The sequence below is a fragment of the Lissotriton vulgaris genome, chromosome 6, assembly GCF_964263255.1.
Source record: "Lissotriton vulgaris chromosome 6, aLisVul1.2, whole genome shotgun sequence".
Taxonomy (NCBI): Eukaryota; Metazoa; Chordata; class Amphibia; order Caudata; family Salamandridae; genus Lissotriton; species Lissotriton vulgaris.
The window spans coordinates 1,788,657,040-1,788,676,210 of record NC_141694.1 but is presented as its reverse complement, the minus strand read 5'-3'; the positions used below and the strand labels follow the sequence as shown (position 1 = coordinate 1,788,676,210).

Here is a 19,171-nt window from a genome sequence, read left to right as displayed (position 1 = left end):
AAAGCTTGCTCAGGGGCTGCAGTAGCCTTTCTCTATTTGTCTCCTTAGAGGGTTTCCTTCACAGACCTCAAACTTGTGGGTTTCGTTTGGTGCCAGTCCCGCTCATGTCCAGCACTCTGACACAGGTTTTGGTACACAGAGTAGAAGGAGCGTGCCTGCTGTCCTCCCCTTAGGGACCCCTTCTCAGGGAGAAAACTGTCAGGGTCATCAATCCACACTCTACAAGAAACAAAACATTCAAAACCATTCAGAAGCAAGTATGGCATTTTTGTCTGTTATGTGGAACAAACTTTTCACACAGCAGTCATGCATGTCTGTCTTTTCCAATACATTTAGGAACTTGCTGCTACAGTTACACCCAAACACAAATGTCTCAAGAAAACAAAAGTAACATAAAATTAAAAGAAATAAGGATTAGATAAAACTATTTGAACTTAAGTGACTGAAGGAACAATTGGACACGGTTCCCAGCTAGTTTGAGTGCAACACAGGAGCATGTCAAAGGAATTTGGGTGGTACACCTTATGTAGTAGTGTTTCATATCTGGTCTAGTATCTTCATCTAGACTGTAGTTATAGTAAAAGTATGAAAAGATTTCCACGTTGCTACTTTACAAATTTCTGGAAGTGAAACATTCTTGATTCAAGAGGTAGACACTCTTTCCCCCTAATGCACTGAGCTCATGGCTGACCTGATAAAGGTTTATTTGCCCATTGGTACCAAAATGAAATGCAACAGACTATCTAACGAGCAACGGTCTGTTTGGAGGACGGGAAACCTGTCCTTAAAAGACCAATATTAACAAAAAAGGGGTGTATAATCTTTCTAACAGGTTTTGTCTTGCCTTAGAAAAAGTTTGAAAACACTCTTTACAAATAGAGAATGGAGTGATCATTTCACAGGAGATGAAGAAATTGTAAAAAATACAGGAAGGGAGATGGACTGATTCATATGGAAATCTGACACCAGTTTAGACAAAAAACCTAGTTGTGTTCATAAGACTACGCTTTTTCCATGGAAACATGGTCCTAACTATAACTACTCACTAGAAACCGCCAGTAGGCCGGCAGATGATATATATATTTCTCCAACACACTAGTTTTTTAAAACGAAAGTAGACGGCACTCTTGAGCTATAGTTTTTAAGGTGATTTATTGGCAGACCCCCCTGCCCCCAAGACAACAGACGCGTTTCACCAGTAAGGATATATCCCGCAGAAACGTCCCTGGGTAACCGCGCGCGCCGAAAGATTAGAGAACCGAGTAATACAACAAACGCTCTCGGAATAACCTTGCAGCATCCTCACTGCCCCCGCTCACACACGCACAAAGCAACATATGGAGACCGGAGGAAACACGGCAAATCTGCACTAAAGATTAACAAAATAATGTGCCCTCACGCGAATATAAACCCCGGACATTGCAATAATTTATGAGCACCACACTCACCAGCGCCGAGGGAGTTTTAAACGCGGTAAAGCGCGCGAAGGTCTGTCTGTCACAGCATAGCGAGGCACACACAAGGCAGGAATGAGGAAATCACTGGGCTCAAGGTGCGGGAGGGTTTCTAGAGAAACGAAACAACGCATGGAGGCGGGTGATGTAATTGGAAACTGTGAAAGTGAAAATAACTTCTCTATGTCAGTCTAATTAAGGCGTCGCCTCAAGTTACCATGGTAACTGGGCTACACATGAGTGTGAAATGTGAAAACAAGCTAGAATGTGCATGAAAACAGGAGTTAAACGCGCATGATGTAATGCAATGACTAAGGGGTATAAATATAACCACAGTCTGTCAAGATGTTGTGAACAAGGCGGGTGCTTACCGCCGAAACGCGTCAAGCAGCCTAAATGAGTGAATAAACTTATTTGGAATCATCTATTTCACGGAGTCAGTGCCTTACTTGCATGAGAAAGTTTGGAGTGTTCCAGATATATATATATATATATATATATATATATATATATATATATATATATATATATATATATATATATATATATATATATATATATATATATAGATATAGATATATATATAATAAAAAAGTTCTATGTTCCTGACTATCAGTGAGAATTCTAAAATGCAGAACAGTGTTTCGATAGTCAAGTCTAGACAGTATTTCTGCCCTTATTTCTTTTCAGACCATTGTATTGCATACGATTAAAAGTAAATTAGTTCATGTTCAGGTTTTTTTTTTATATAGATCAGACAATGAACAAAAGGAATGTGGTCCCTCTTCCATACAAGCTTCCAAATACTCCAAGACACCCCACTTAAAACATTTCTTAAAGAGAAAAGTGAAATTATCCCAATGGAGACCGAAGAGAGCTAGGACTCCAGAGATGCATCTGGCAAACTAGGCACAATGTATTGTACTTCTGGATTTGTCCCATTGAGATGCCTATTCATAGTGGAAAGTTCATCAATGCAGTGTTATGCATAAATACATTTAAAAAGGGAGAGAGATGTACAATATTCTGCGTCTTAATTTTCAGCCCTTACCAACAATGTTGGGATGCTGCAAATTTTTCAGAATTCCAGCTTCTTCGTGGAGTCTCCTTTGGTAAATGTGTTTTTGGGCTTGATCACATATTCGATTAAGCTTTTTCACTGCCCATGGTGAATGGAGAAGGCCTTTTGGAGATCTGAATGAAGAAAATAATACCCGATTAATAAAATAGAAGGGATTCTGAGGGAGTATCCAGAAAAAAGTTACTTTCCTGAAAAGGTTGGTCTCCCTTGTTTAAATCTTTATAAATCCAGGATATTGCCAGAACTCCCCGAATAAGAAAGGAGGATGTCCACTTTTTGAATCACCATTTTAGTATGCTTATTAAGTTAATTATACAGACGCAATTGAGATTTATTCTAGAGATGCTTCCATAACCAATTATCATCAGGCATTATATAATTGAGTTCAAAGAAAAGAAAACAAGTCACAAGTAATTAAAGGTGGTTCCAGTTTGTAATTTTCGGATTCCATGTTTTCTTTGTTTTTGAGAGGGACCTCAAAGGATCACTTTCCCATAGTTTTTCAGTGTTGTCTGTTTATTTTGTGCCATATCAAACTGCAGTTTTCTACAAATATTTCCTTTACGTCTTCTGTTTTAATTAGAGCAGGCGTTTGGCACTAATCATTTTAGTTAAAGTGATTTGCAATGACAACTGTAAGCTGGGTGGCAGCTATTCGGATGTTTAGGGTAAGAGCCTCCTTGGCCTTTTCGGGACTTAAAATGTGGTTAAGCCACATGGACAAGGAACCCGCTAGACACAGATGTCGGAGTGTCAGAAAATAAATGCATGATGTATAAACAAAGAGGTCTATGAGCGCTCTTCACAGAGACAATCTCCGCATGTAAGGAAACATTTAGCAACCGACACAGCAACATAGTTTCTCAAGATATTTATGCTCGTCAGAGTTCTTAATATATTTTCTAAAATTTCAGGTGTAGGGAGATTTCTTTTCAAACATCACAGCAGTTGACTAAGTGAGCTGTATAAATACACACAGCCCAGAAATCACAGAACGAAGATTTGGAAAAGAGGCACAGCACGTATGTGCCTGGGCAAAGGGAGACCGAATAATTGCAGGTTACACTTTCATTTGCATCCGAGATGCCACACGATTGGACTAGAGTCAAAGTTAATACTGGGCACCCAAAAAAACAGTATTGAGAGGAATATCTCATTTCTTTATCTGACAAAGTGACAGATCAGGCAAAGTATGCTCCTAAGTATCAAATGGTGGATGTTTTAGAGCACCCCTGGAAGAACTTGGTTTTGTTATAGTGAGTCATTTGTTAGGATGCAAAACGGGGCTTCTTGGTCAATATCACTGATCTATGACTCTCAGTCTTCTGTTCCATGAAGCAGTTAGAAAGTCGGTACTCCATGAATGGAAGGACCTCCTTGATAAACTATTGCATACTTTATATCAATTATGCATCTGAAAGAGAGAAGACAGAGATTTCTCATATGTTCAGTATTGATACAGCTGGATACATGGATGGGGTTGTCAAAGTGAGAAGTATACAGTGGATAAATCTAAATCTTTGGTCAAGAAGTGTCAGATCTTCTCATCCACTCTCCAGGAAGGAAAAACTATTTCATTCTTTTGGAGAAGACAGACTCACACGCCAAATTATTGACTAGAGTAGTGCTTCCTGAACAGAGGGACAATGCACTTGTTTAGGTGATAAAAAGTTGCAGCAGGAAAGCTTCTAGGTTTGAAAGAGTGGCAGCTTAATGAGTACATAAATGCTCTTTTTATGTGTCCAGTCCTACTACCATCGAGATTTCATTGACTGGAGACCAATCAGCACCCACATGCCAATCAATCTGGTAGCCTCTTATATATTAAATCCTACAGAGACAATGTTACATCAGCCTATTGCTACTTCAAGGGCCCTAAGAAATGGGCATTTGGTCAGTAGGATCATCAAACCATTGAGTGCTCATCTCTCACTACTCAATCAGGAATACATGTGAGCACCTTTTATCCAGGAACATATAGTCAGTCGCCCTGATCTATCACTGGCTCAACCATGCAAACTGCCAGAGTATCATTAGGAATGGAAAATTCAAGAATCACAATAAGGAAATAGAAAACAATTTAGAAGAATTGAGAAAGAAAATAGCAGTTTGAGTTTGACATAGCACTCCAGGGCTGTAATGACTGGCTTTCAGCTGCTGCTCTTCCAATCATACTCTACATAGACTAAGGGATGGGGATGGAGCCAGGCCTAATTCTATCCATCAGTATTTACCCGAAGCAGGGTTAGGTCTGAAATTATTTAGCTGACAAGTACCTTTGTGTCCCTATCAAGCATGATTTGAGGAGAGGAGGAAAGAGTGAACTGCAAGTTGTGGTGAAAATAACTGTGGTCTGGGACAGGGCACTCCTTTAAGTCCAGAGGCAATTCACAGTAAGCCATCTTTAAGCTCTTTATGCACATACGATGCACAAACAACTCTGGTTATTTTCGTCTTCTTACCTTTTCATCAGGTAGACATTGACACCAGTTCCGTACCCTAGCTTCTGCATGAAGGGAGAAGCAGGAATGACTAGAGCGGTTGGTGTGCCTGAAGAGGAGCCTCCTAGAAAAGGAAATTCAAAGAATAAAGTAAGCTCCATGTAAGTGAAGTCAATACAATTTGATGAGAAATGTTATTTGTGACACAAATGAGTCCCATCGTCCCTCTAATTGACTGAAAGAGGTTATCATGATGGCTACTAGCGTAGTGAAAAGTTTACATGCCTTAAGAAAATCCATCTGTCATTCCAAAAATGTCAAATTCAGATGTCTCTATGAGGATATTTTAACTTATCTACATTGTGTCTTCCCTCCAGGAACAAAGAGATCGTATCATACCAGTAACTTGAATCGACTTGGTCCCATGTTCATAAGAACCTATTCTCTCTGGCATCCCAGTCCCAATAAAACTGCAGTTTAAAAGGCATTTATTTGCCAATCATGGGCTAATTTTCTCAAACCCGATTTTAAACTAGACAGGAAACCCACTGCCTTGGCAAAGCCAGTTGTCCTGTTTGTAATTAATGTTGTTAGTATTATTGCTACAGCTGTAGCTGGCGTTGGTGAAATACAATAATATTGTTTTATAATTGTACTAAAAAGCACAGCTAGTCTTAGTGGAATAATTGGTGGACAGCAATCCTAGTTGACTAACATTTTGTCTTCTTAAGTGTTCCCCTTCTGATAAATATTGCGTAGTCTCCCGTCAAACAACTCCACCTATACGCATGGCTCACAGTAGTCTACAGTGGCAACACTAAACAACAAAACAAACTGTAATGGCTCTTTGGGCATCTGGCCACATAGGGCACAAACAGCAATGGATTGGACTGCTCAAATGCATACCCAGTAATAGGGACAGAGGCAGAAAAATGCCTCTCCACCCAATATAATACAACCCTCGTGTCTAGACACTGATTACAAGTTATTATCCTATTCTCTAGTACTTCTTCTCTCAACTTAGGATGGAAATAATGGAATAAGCAACCAGCTGATTCAAACAAGTGCCTTCCAGGTGAAAATCATATCTCAGCAGTGAAACTTTGGTCAATTCAAAGGTAGTACCCATTAAAGATCCCAGATTGTACAATGTGTGAAGTGTTCGGCTAGGTCTTGCTATTTTGTTTATGTCTGGTATGTTGTTTCGTGCTATGCTATGCTAAAAATGGTGTGTTGCGTTATGCTTGGTCCCAGTGTCATCCTGGTAATTACATGAGAGAATCGTGGCCCTCCTTTACAAGCTTCAGGTGTCGCATATGCTCTCTAACAAAAGGACTACCAACTCTCCCATTACAAAGACATTCATAATTCTCATATTAAATGGGCTTGATGGGCAGCTTAGCCAAGCAATCATAAAGCATAGTAACCATATAAAAAGCAATTACTGATGGTGGTGGTACTTGAAAAACAAAATAATATTAAAAAAATAATGATTGATGACACAAGGACCCCAGGCAACTGTTTTTTTGCAGGACCTAAAGAACCTGGAGGGCTGGGTCCATCCACTGGCATCATAACACAGAAGAGTGCATGCATAGGATGTGGTGGTCTTCAAGCAATGTTTTCAACTAGAAGGGTAATTACTGGACAAAAGAAAGAAAAGCAGAAGTGGAGATAGAGCATAAAAAGGTAAGTGCATGCAGATGGCATGGCTTTCACCTTAGCACTGTGTTCGGAAATGTATCCGTATAGGAGATCCCCATGCCAGGCTGGGGGTGGAGGGCCAATGAGGTTTGAAGTCTTGAAGTGACCTATGACTGGGCTTCCCTACTGAGTGTCTTCAGATGCAAACTGTTTCTACAAGTGGAACTTTGGCTCAGTTTTTTGCTGCTGGTCTGGCAAGGACAGGCATGCCCCAGAAAAAGTGTGTGAATGTGTTCTATTCAACGACTAACCAAACAGCCATGGCAAAGCCAGTCGGTGCCTGGCTTTTCAAACACTGCCTATAGCGACTGAAAAGTAGAACGTTCGTTATTCTTCTTAAAATCATTGTACTTGTTACTGACCACGTCTTTGCAAAGGCTTTTCTTGGGCATCCAAGTAAATCTCCTGAGTGTAGTAAAAAAGTATTCCAGGAAGCAGTTTTAGAATACGCTTTCAGTGGGTAGATTGAAAATACAAGCAAAACAGTGTGATTCTACTCACGGTGACAGATCATAGGTAATCAGGAGTACTGCAAGCAACAGAATAAAACAGCGGCACACTCTAAAGACTGAAGCTTCTTCAGACTAAGACATTTCTATATTTCAAACACTAGGAGCCAAGCTCAGCTGAAGACATCCCAAAACTCTAGCCCTGGGGTGCAGAGCTGTTAGGCAAAAACATTAAAGTCTTGCATTAGAAGGACATATAACAAGGTGAACTGCCCACAGAGACTGTTCACACCAGGGCGGGAAAGTAGTATAGGAAAGCAAGTGACATTTACCTTAAATAAAAAAATGCTTCTTTCTGGTCAGTAACACAGGGTCATAAGGGATCAATAAAAGTGGAACATGGAACCAGCATAAATGGCCGAAAAGGGCCATGGTCATAATAATCTGTGAAGGTCCATGACTCTGCCTGTCCCAAATAAATTTTGTATATGGTAGAAGGCAGTAACTGACATGATTTCAAGTTAACTGAAAAGCAAATGTGATTATTGTAATTACGATAATAAATACTTTCGTACAGCAAATACAATGCTGTAGGAGGAAATATAGAATTTCTAAATTAGAGTCCTTGCAATTTCCTCCCTATGGTACTTTCAATCTGAGAACCTGAGGCGAGTGTAGTACGAAATGGAAACCCCACCTGGACCAGCCCAATATGAAACCATGTTTGTGAAGACCACCGCATACATACAACAAAGGAACACCAGTAAATAATGTTTTGCTGTAAACACTAACCCCTTCACTGCGGCGGCTATTCTTCCGCCGCAGTGCTAAGGGGGCGGAGCGGCCGCATGCTGGTGACGGAACCTCTCCGTCACCAGCGTCGGTGGCGCTGTGCTTATGACGGAGCAGTTCAGTCACGGCCCGCCCCGCTCAATAGTACGCTCAGCGCAGGCGCGGAATTCGCGCCGCGCATGAGCAGCGAGCGGGCCATGACGGAACCTCTCCGTCATCAGCACAGCGCACCCGCAGCTGATGACGGAGCGGTTCCGTCATCAGCACTTAAGGGGTTAAATACAATCAGAGCACTACTTTTTGTCATTTGAAAGTCTTCATAAAATTACATGTTCCATCAGAACCCACTTGTGACTGGCAATTGAACAGCACAAGCGTCCCTTCAATGAGAAGTGGAATACTTTCTGTTGAATACTTTGCCTTTTCAATTGAGCCTGAATTAGGAAGACACTGCTTGCATGGCCTGAGCAGAGAAAGGCTCACTGAAGCACGCCTACGTATTGGTGATGCAGAGTCATCATCATTTATTTGCACTTCGTAATATGCTAAATTGCAACAAGGTTAACCATTAGTTATGTGTGCACACATGATTTTACTCTTACATTCAGTGAAACAAGTGATTTATAGGTTTTCATTTTAGTTATAGTTGGGATATATACAGATTAGCATTAACATGAGTGGGCTTAGGTGTCCAACTCTGTTATAAAGTCACGCTGTATCTGTGCTCGCTGTGTATAACTTTGGGCATCATTATGATGCCGGGTGGTCGGACCGCCGGCTAGTACTGCGGCAGTCAGACCACCGACAAGCATGCGGGCGGTATGACTGGCCTATTTGGATGGGGGTTGGAAACACGGCGGAGGCATACTGCGGCCGTGGGAAAGGGCCACAGCACATGCCGAAGCAGGGCATGCACCACCTGCAAGTCTGTGGCACACGGAGGTGAGTGGGGGTACTACATGTGCCCCCAGGGTTACTTTGCAGGGGCCCTCGTCGGGATGGGGGCCCTGTTTGTGGGCCCCACATATCTCTTTCCGACAAACTTTTCATAGTGATGTTCCCAAAATAAAAAGCCTGTCGATAAGGGATATTGTAATCCAGACGGCGGTGCTCGCCTATGCACAGCCACCATGGTTGTATGCAGCTCCGACAGCCGCCCTGTCGGGATCTCTGATCCTGGCGGAGGTAGCAGTCTTCCATACGACTGCTGTGGATCCAACCGCCAACATTGTGACGCGGATGTCAGACCGAAGGGATGTCAGCGGTCGGACCACCACAGATTTATTTATTTAATGAGGTTTATATAGTTCTGGCTAGACCCGAAGGTATCAGACCGCTTTACAAGAGTATCAACAAGAAACAAGTTACACAGTTACAACACATAATACAATGTTGCACGGAAAAAAAACAGGGCATTAGAACATGAGAATAATCGAGGATGGAAAACAGGATGCAAAAATGAGGCAATGTAAAAACAGGGGTCAACCCATAACAGATTGAGATAAGCGGTGACAAGAACAACCAAAGGGGCAGAGGAAGGGGGAGAACAGAAAGGAAGAGTAAGAACAGCAGATCGGGACAGGAAAGAGACAAAACTGAGATGGAACCAGAAGTATAAAAAATAGTCACAAACGAGGAACAGATCCGTGGAGAAAAAAAGACCATTGAGAGTTCGCCCACCTGGAGACCAGCGTGAACGAAGGCATGTGGGCTACCAGACATCATAATCAGGCCCTTTGTTTCTGTTTCAGGCACCGGAGTCCGTATTCTCATAAACAAATATTTTCTGTTAGCTTGTTGTATGAATGACATGTGTATTGCAATGAATTGGCTGGACGATGGATATGAGCACCTGCACAGGATGAGAGGCAGAGGAGGAGGATTTTGTGAAGACCGGGATGATGGAAGAATCTGAAACAGTATTAATGGATAATACAGTTTCAGATTCTTCCATCAAAAGGAGGCTGACACCAAGTACAGGGGAGATCACTGATTTGTGATTGGTTATGACTGTGAGAACCTGTGGAATGCCCCTTTTGGACTTAATTTCATGTTTTAATTGTATGAATCAGAGTTAGTCCGCAAACGCCCCAGTCCACGTTTGTAGGCGGAGGTCCCTTTCTCTTTATTGAGACACAATGAACCATATATTTTTACTCACTTAATTTCTAGAACAAGTACATTTCTCCTTTTCTTGGCCAGAACCTTCATAGGATTCTACTTTTGATGCTTTATTTGCGAAGATCAGCTGCTTCAACACTTTACAACTTACCCACAACCTTATCTTAGCAGAAGGAGTTTCTCTTTATGGGAACAACATGAGATCTTAATTTTCATATGCGATCTTAGATGATGTGTACTTGCATTTGCTGAACGGAATTGCCTGGATAATAGATACATGCTGTTGCCAGGTGACTATTGATTTATCCTTAACTAATTTGATTTGAACGTGTAACTTTATTAATTTTAAATAAACCTTCATGGTTTGCAAAAGTACTTTTCTCTGTCGTTCCGATTGTGCAAATTCTGTTTCACTGTCATTGATCTATTGCTGTACTTATGATTTTAGACTCCATACAAGATTAAGGTCCATCCTAGTGGATATAGCGGAGATCCGAATTGGCGCCAAGTTTGAATTCTCTCCAACTACCAAAACATGTATCTTTCTGAATATGCCCCAACTTTCTCTGCATCCCTGAGGTTCCTGTGGTCCAGTTTAGACAACAGCGCTGTTCAGACGTCCCAGTGCGGTTGTAGTGTCCTAGGAGTGTGAGAAAATACGGTTATGCAAATTCAATTGTGGTGAGCATTGAGGTGTTTGCATGCTTTGACTTGGTAGTGTGCTGAGCGGTGTCCATCTGGGTCCAGGAAAGGTGTGTGTTGTATGTATCTGTGTTATATATATATATATATATATATATATATATATATATATATATATATATTCACTGAAAAAACCATAGGCTATAGACCATATATAGTTAGGAATTAGCATTTACAAAACCTTGAAAATTCACTGAAAAAACCATAGGTTATAGACCATATATAGTTAGGAATTAGAATTTACAAAACCTTGAAAATTCACTGAAAAAAACATAGGTTATAGACCATATATTGTTAGGAATTCGCATTTACAAAACCTTATTTTACTCACACAAAACCATTGAAATTCGCATATATAGTTAGTTGCACTAACTATATATCGCGCACCCGCAATCCACTGCTGATCATGTCACATATTACATCATTCATGACATGGTCAGTGACATCACTGATGACATCACTGATGACATCTCAAATGGCATCACTGATGACATCACTGAAGACATCTCAAATGACATCACTGATGACATCACTAATGACATCTCAAATGACATCACTGATGACATCACTGATGAAATCTCAAATGACATCACTGATGACATCTTGTTTGACATTACTGATCACATCACTGATGAAATCTCAAATGACATCACTGATGACATCACTGATGACATCTTGTTTGACATTACTGATCACATCACTGATGACATCATTCATGTGATTATACGATGAACCTCTTCAGACTCTAATATAACTTTAGATACAATCAGTGTAAACAGACACTCACAGACTGTCACTCATCCATGGAGTTACTCACACACCTAGTCAGTCATGCAAAGAATCAATCACACCTCCATTTCCTCAACTATACAGTTATACACACCTTACTTATTCAAACATATACTAACACCTATTTACTCTCTTATACAATCCCTGATACAAGTTCACAATGATCCATACAGCCACTCACACATTCACTGGCTCTTATTCACAGTTATTTATATATGTCAACTCTCACATGTACTGTGTTTTACATATGTACTTACTTTGACATGTAGCACTGAGATATCCATTCACTCACCAATACACTCATGCACACAGTCAACCGCCCATACAGCTGTTTCCACATGCACTTTTGAACCCATACATCTAGAGAATCAACTGCTCACACATCTATGCACTGAGTCATACACCTCCCAGCCACCCACACACACACTCAGTCTCCCATACAAATACTTGGGCAACCAATCAATAGCCCATATAGTTACTCATATAGCTACTTATCAACACATGCAACAGTTTACAGAACAACAGGCATAATGATGCACAAATTAAGACAGTTTAGTCACTAACCCATGCACTCAGTGAGACACATTTAATCACTCACTCATACAGTCAGTCATGCACCTACTAAATCCTTCATCCAGACACTTATACATCCACTCGTTCTTCAATATGTAAGACATATTTTAACTTTACAGAAACATACAGTCACTACATGTTGTCATCAGTGATGTCATCAGTGATGTAATTTGAGATGTCATCAGTGATGTCATCAGTGATGTCACTGACCATGTCATGAATGATGTAATATGTGACATGATCAGCAGTGGATTGCGGGTGCGCGATATATAGTTAGTGCAACTAACTATATATGCGAATTTCAATGGTTTTGTGTGAGTAAAATAAGGTTTTGTAAATGCGAATTCCTAACAATATATGGTCTATAACCTATGTTTTTTTCAGTGAATTTTCAAGGTTTTGTAAATTCTAATTCCTAACTATATATGGTCTATAACCTATGGTTTTTTCAGTGAATTTTCAAGGTTTTGTAAATGCCAATTCCTAACTATATATGGTCTATAGCCTATGGTTTTTTCAGTGAATATATATATATATATACATACATATATAAACATATATCATCTGTATATCTATATAAATACAAACATAAATGCATGCATACATATACTTATATGCATACAGATGCATGTTATTTACATGAAAGTTGAAAAAACACTAATAAAAGCAAAGCTAAAAAGCCACCTCATTACAAACAGAATGGCTTTAACTTAAACGAGGGCAAGATCTATTGCATTTTCAATGCTTGTTTACTTTGGTTCCATCAAGAAGGCATTCAGATGTGTCACACATTTGCCATAAATTCTGAATGTTAGCACTCTAGTTGCACATTAGATCACTGTAGTAAAGCTACTGCTCACCAGGGACGTCTGCTGCTGGTATTCAAAGTGCATGTTTCAGTCTGCATGTCAGAATTTTTTTAATGAAATAGAAGAGGATTTGAGAAGTCACTCAAAATGATCCCTAATTTTTCTTTCTGAAGCACTAATCATACTTTCTATGGCAAAATTACCCCCCTCATGTTGTTCCTTTTTAAATTGAGTGTTTTCAGACTTACCACTTCATTCCAATCAAGATGGCTTCTGGTCTGCCATACTTTTGTCATAAGTAAGACTGTTAGCGCTCTAGTTGTTCTTTAGAACACTCTGGGACATTCTGTCATTGGGCTATACTTGGGGTACATCTGGGTGATATTTGGGCTACATTTAGGCTCTTTTGTCTCTGGTGGCCATCTTGGGAGACTGTATGTCAGAATTTTTTAATGAAATTGAAGAGGGTTTGAGAAGTCACTCAAAATGTGCCCTAATTTTTCTTTCTGCAGCACTAATAATACCTTCTATTGCATAATATACCCCCTCATTTTGTTCCTTTTTAAATTAAATGTTTTAAGAGTTACCACTTTATTCCCATCACGATGGCTCCAGGTGTGCCATACCTTTGTAATAAGTAGGACTGTTAGCGCTCTAGTTGTTCTTTAGAACACTCTGGGACATTCTGTCATTGGGCTATACTTGGGCTACATCTGGGTGATATTTGGGCTACATTTGGGCTCTTTTGTCTCTGGTGGCCATTTTGGGAGACTGCATGTCAGAATGTTTTAATGAAATAGAAAAGGATTTGAGAAGTCACTCAAAATGTGCCCTAATTTTTCATTCTGCAGCACTAATCATACTTTCTATGGCAAAATATACCCCCTCATGTTTTTTCTTATTAAATTAAATGTTTTAAGAGTTACCACTTTATTCCAATCAAGATGGCTTCAGGTGTGCCATACCTTTGTAATAAGTAGGACTGTTAGCGCTCTAGTTGTTCTTTAGAACACTCTAGGAGGCTGCAGTAGAACACAAAGGAATCAACTGACAGTCTCTGTCCTTGTTGGATGTACATGTTTTACTGAGAATGTCAGACTTCATTTTCACATGACTGAGAAAGATAATGTGAATTTACAGAAAATATGCTTTCAGTTTAGCTTATAGATCCCCTTCCAAACCACTGTGGGAAAATCATGAGATATTAGTTTTCTTTCAAACAATATTCATGATATCACAGCAGAAGGTTTTTTCACATGGTAAAATCACCTTAGAACCCACCACAATTCCTAAAACGAGTATGGTACCATCAACAAATGATTTATAATGTAACTAAAGTCCTAAAACCCTCTATTAACTACAATGCTTTTTAATGAGGTGCTATCATGTATATTGGTCCCAAGATGGCTGCCAACACTTCTTGGATGAAGTGCTGACAGCCAATCAGATCAGATGTGTGGTTAGGCTCCGCCCAGATATATATCTTTTTTTGAACCTAAATTACTCAAAATCCACTGGAGCACATATATTGAGACCTAGCAAAGGCACATCGGGCTAACAGTCCCTACAATTTGGCAAGTTTCGTGCAAATCCATTCAGCCGTTCGAGCTAAAAGTGAGGCCAACCGCCCTATGGAAATTAACATGGGAAAAACGCCTTTTGGGACCCCCCTTTTTTCTCGGCCCCCCCTTGATGAAACCCCCCCAAATCGTCAGGGGCTGCTCAGAAACAAAATGTTCCATTTTCCTGAAAATTTCAGCCAATTACGTCCACAAACGCCAAAGTTATTAGACATAGAATTTTCAAAAATCCCATAGAGAAAAAATCCTAACTATATATACCTACTGGCGACCGCCAGTAGGTAATATATATACACACACACACATATATACATACATACATATATATATATATACATATATATATACATATATATATATATATATATATATATATATATATATATATATATATATATATATATATATATATATATATATATATATATATATACATACATACATATATTTTACCTACTGGCGGTCGCCAGTAGGTAGTTATAGTTAGGATTATTTTGTATAGGGATTTCGCAACATTCTATTGGGAATAACTTTGGCGCCGGTTGAGGAATCTGCCTGAAATTTACCCCAAATTTGCCTCGAGGCGCTCCGCTCCTTCCCTGAAAGTTTGGGGGGGGGGGATTCGTGAAGCGGGGGCCGAGATAAAAGGGGGGGTCCCAAAACGTGTTTTCCCCATGTTAATTTCCATAGGTCGGTTGGACTCACTTTTAGCCCGAACGGCTGAATGGATTTCCACCAAACTTGGCAAAATTGTAGGGACTGGTAGCCCGATGTGCCTTTGCTATGTCTCAAGATATGTGCTCCAGTGGATTTTGAGTAATTTAGGTTAAAAAAAAAGTATATATCTATAAGCGCGCCCCGGTACCCGCACCCGGCGCGCTACGCGAGTTCGCGAGCGAAGAGCTGATTGGCTCTCGGGTGTCTGTCAACATTCCAAACAGTCCGGAGCGGCCGCCATCTTGTGTCTCGGTAGGATCGAGACACAAGAGGTGGCAAAAATAAAGGGGGAAATGAGCAAAAGGGGGCAGGGTAGACCCCCCCTGACCCCCTAGGTTTGATGTGGGGGCCATAAAAGGGCCCCGCGGGGCAAAAGAAAATTGTATTTTTTTTTCCGATTTTTGTGGGGTGAGCGCCCGGGTACGCGCACTGGAGAGCGTACAGGGGAGCGTAGCATGGGGAAAACCCAGTTCATTCACTGCGTCAACCTCTACGACCCTTTCTTGCGTCAATACGCCCCTTTTGCATACATTACACCTGACGTAGGTATAATGTGGCGCAGGGGTTTACAAAGTGACGCATCTACCTAGATGCGTCACTTTGTAAATATGACTCAATAAGGTGCATGTTTTACGCTGCTGATGCGTCACAAAAAGTGACGTACCGGTGGCGTAAAAGTGACGCATGGCCTCATAAATGAGGCCTTCAGTCTTCTACTCATGCGTCATATTTAATATACAACGCATTATGTCGCAAGTACTTACAGATACATCAGTATTTCAGACGTATCTGTAAGCGCAAAAGTGATGCATTGCTGGAGTGTGTCACAAAAATGATGCAACTCCAGCAATGCATCTTTTCTTACCCTTCCGCCCCCCGTTCCTTTTCTACATTTTCTTTGAATATCCACATTCCCCATGTTCACTCTCCTTCTCCTTACTTTCCTTCCCAACACTCACCTTCTTTCAGTCACCCTACTTCACTTCCTTTCTCCTCTCATACCTTTCTGTTCTTTCTTACTCATTTTCTTTTCCTTTATCAATGCACTCCACTTCACTTACTCTTTCATTTTTTTAAGAATATAGCTCTTTGATGAGAATTGGAGGTAGTTCTGAAAATAACTTTTTTTCTTCTTTTTTCCTTTTTTAGAACAAAAACAAAAACAGGGAATCAAAACTGCTCAACAGGAGCAAAAAAAAAAAAAAAAAAAAATTAGGGCTGGGAACGGCAGCGATGGTTCTCCCATGCTCGAACTATGAGCAGAACACTTTGCTCCCCATAGCAAAGTAGCTGATCACAGTCTCTGCATTTAAGGACGCCTTTGTTAAATGCAGGCTGAATGTTCGGAACCAGCTCTTGTGATCTCCCCCTCACCGATGTTGTTGGTCCTCAGGTTGATGTAGAGGCCCCATCACTGGGAACCTCTTGTGCCAGAGCCCTGACACTTTCCCGGGCAAAATTCTGGGGGTGCCTCCTCTCCACATGGCGAATCATTGTGGAGTTCCCAAAATAATATTTTTTAGTGGGGTCACCCCGTGACAGAACTGTGTGACAGATCCTGCACTCCACTTTTGGAGCATTTACCTTCTTCTGGTCATCAGGTATGGAAAAAAAATTCCAGATGAAATGTTCTTTGACTTTTGGCTGAGAAGGCTCTTCATCGATGAATTCATTGGAGTCATCTTCACTGCTCGATGGTCTGGCAGCCATGATAATCCAAGATATCCAACAAAGAACCGAGAGCAAAAAGGCAGGTCTTTCAGTCACAAAAGTGAAAGAAGAAGTGAAGGAAATGGGTGGGGATTTCATTCTTTGTAAAAATAACTGTTAGCAACCAATGAAAAGTGTTATTTTAAGGTCACATGACGACGCGCTTACGCTGCGCGCACCGAAGCGCTTCCGGGGGCGCTTACGCAGCACGAACGTAGGCGCTTCCGGGGGCGCATACGCGGCGCGATCGAAGGCGCTTCCGGGGGTGCTTACGCGGCGCGCCTAAGTGACGTTTTGATAGTTTCACGGAAATGCAAAATAATTTTCATTTCCTTATTCAAAAATACTGCTTTTATATGTATGGTACTAAATGTCTTGTGTTATTATTTACTTTTCATTCATATTTTTTTACACGAACGAAAGTAGCGCTCTGGGTGCGCTTTCCGGAGGGCTTACCGGTGCGCGCACCCAGAGCGAAACATTTAAAAAATATTATTATGAAAAAAAAAAAACCAACAATTAATACTTACACAAAACAGCAAATTAAAAAAAAATCGTAGGTTACAAACTCGATATAGAAAGGAATTAGCTTTTAAAAAACCTTTGAAATTCAGTGAAAAAAACAGAGGTTTCACAATCGTTATAGTTCGGAATTAGCATTTAAAAAACCATTGAAATTCAATGAAAAAAACCATAGGTTTCACACCAGTTATAGTTAGCTGGAAATTTTACTGACATAAAACCATTGAAATTCCCACCTTTTAGTTAGTTGGACTCACTATAACTTGCGCGCCTGCAATGCACTGCTTATGACGTCACATATTACATCACTCATGACATGGTCAGTGACATCACTCATGACATCACTGATGACACCATCCTTGTGACAGACCTCCTTTCAGTGTAATGTAATCCTTGAAACACATTCAAAAATAGAAACTAAAATTTTCCAAAAAATGGAGATACCCATACCAGTTACAACAACCAATTCAGTAATTCAACCAACTATATACACATCCACTCATTCACCAACAGTTCTATATAGTCACTCATACATATACTCACTCATCATATGTAGTGATACACCTATACATCTGTTACACACCGTCATCCAAAAGTTACTCACACATGCAAATAAACTATTGAACATCCATTTATTTGCATATACAGCTATACACCCACTACCACCTTACTTCTAAGGAAACTTACACATACTTACTCTCTAAAACAATCACTTATAGAAAGACATACTTATTTAAACAGGAACTCTTACAATCTCTCACATATACTCACTTATATACATCAATACTCACATATACTAGATTAAAACAAATGTAGTTACTGATAAAGACACTAGTGAGACAGTCATTCACTCACTAACACACACATATACACACTCATCCACCCTTCCAGTCCTGCACATATGCGGTCTTCAAAACACATACAGTGAGTCAGTCATTGATGCATCTATGTGCTAAGTAATACCCCCACCAAACCATACAGATACTGATACTAAAAAACATCTAATAACCCATATACGCACACATGTAGCTACTCACCAACTTATGCAGCCACTTATACACAAAGTGAAACACTGATACATATATTTAAATGTTTAAACATTACACGCTAATATATGTATTCACTAAGATACACTTAAGCCAGTTAACCAATCAATTTTTTTTTTAAAACGTCCATTTAGACACTTACACATTTATTCTTCCATCGACCTTTTTCATATACATATAGAAAACATATTTATTTTTCAGAAAGACACATTCACTGGATGGTGTCATGAGTGATGTCACTGACCATGTCATGAGTGATGTAATATGTGACATCAGCAGTGCATTGCAGGCGCGCAAGTTATAGTGAGTCCAACTAACTAGAACGTGGGAATTTCAATGGTTTTATGTCAGTAAAATTTCCAGCTAACTATAACTGGTGTGAAACCTATGGTGTTTTCAGTGGATATATATATATATATATATATATATATATATATATATATATATATATATCTATATCTATATCTAAATCTATATCTATATCTATATATATATATATATATATATATATATATATATATATATATTTCCAAAAACGTCTCCCTCACGAGAAACAAATTAGATTGCACTTCGATATAGTGCAAAAATCAAGGGTAATTTATTTATCAAAATACTCCATACAGATGAGAAGCACACCAACGCGTTTCAAACTCAACTGAGTTCTTGATCACAGTAGCGCCC

The 19,171-nt window shown here is 39.9% G+C and overlaps 1 protein-coding gene across 1 annotated transcript in view; it reads right to left on the bottom strand.

The window, feature by feature from the left end:
- PBK (PDZ binding kinase) overlaps positions 1-19,171 on the bottom strand; it is a 130,952-nt gene that overhangs the window by 40,502 nt on the left and 71,279 nt on the right. Inside the window, exons 5-6 of the mRNA XM_086928045.1 lie at positions 4,998-5,100; positions 2,506-2,648 (exon numbers count right to left, since the gene is read on the bottom strand). Coding sequence (XP_086784171.1) covers positions 2,506-2,648; positions 4,998-5,100 — 246 coding nt within the window. The remainder of the gene's footprint in view (positions 1-2,505; positions 2,649-4,997; positions 5,101-19,171) is intronic.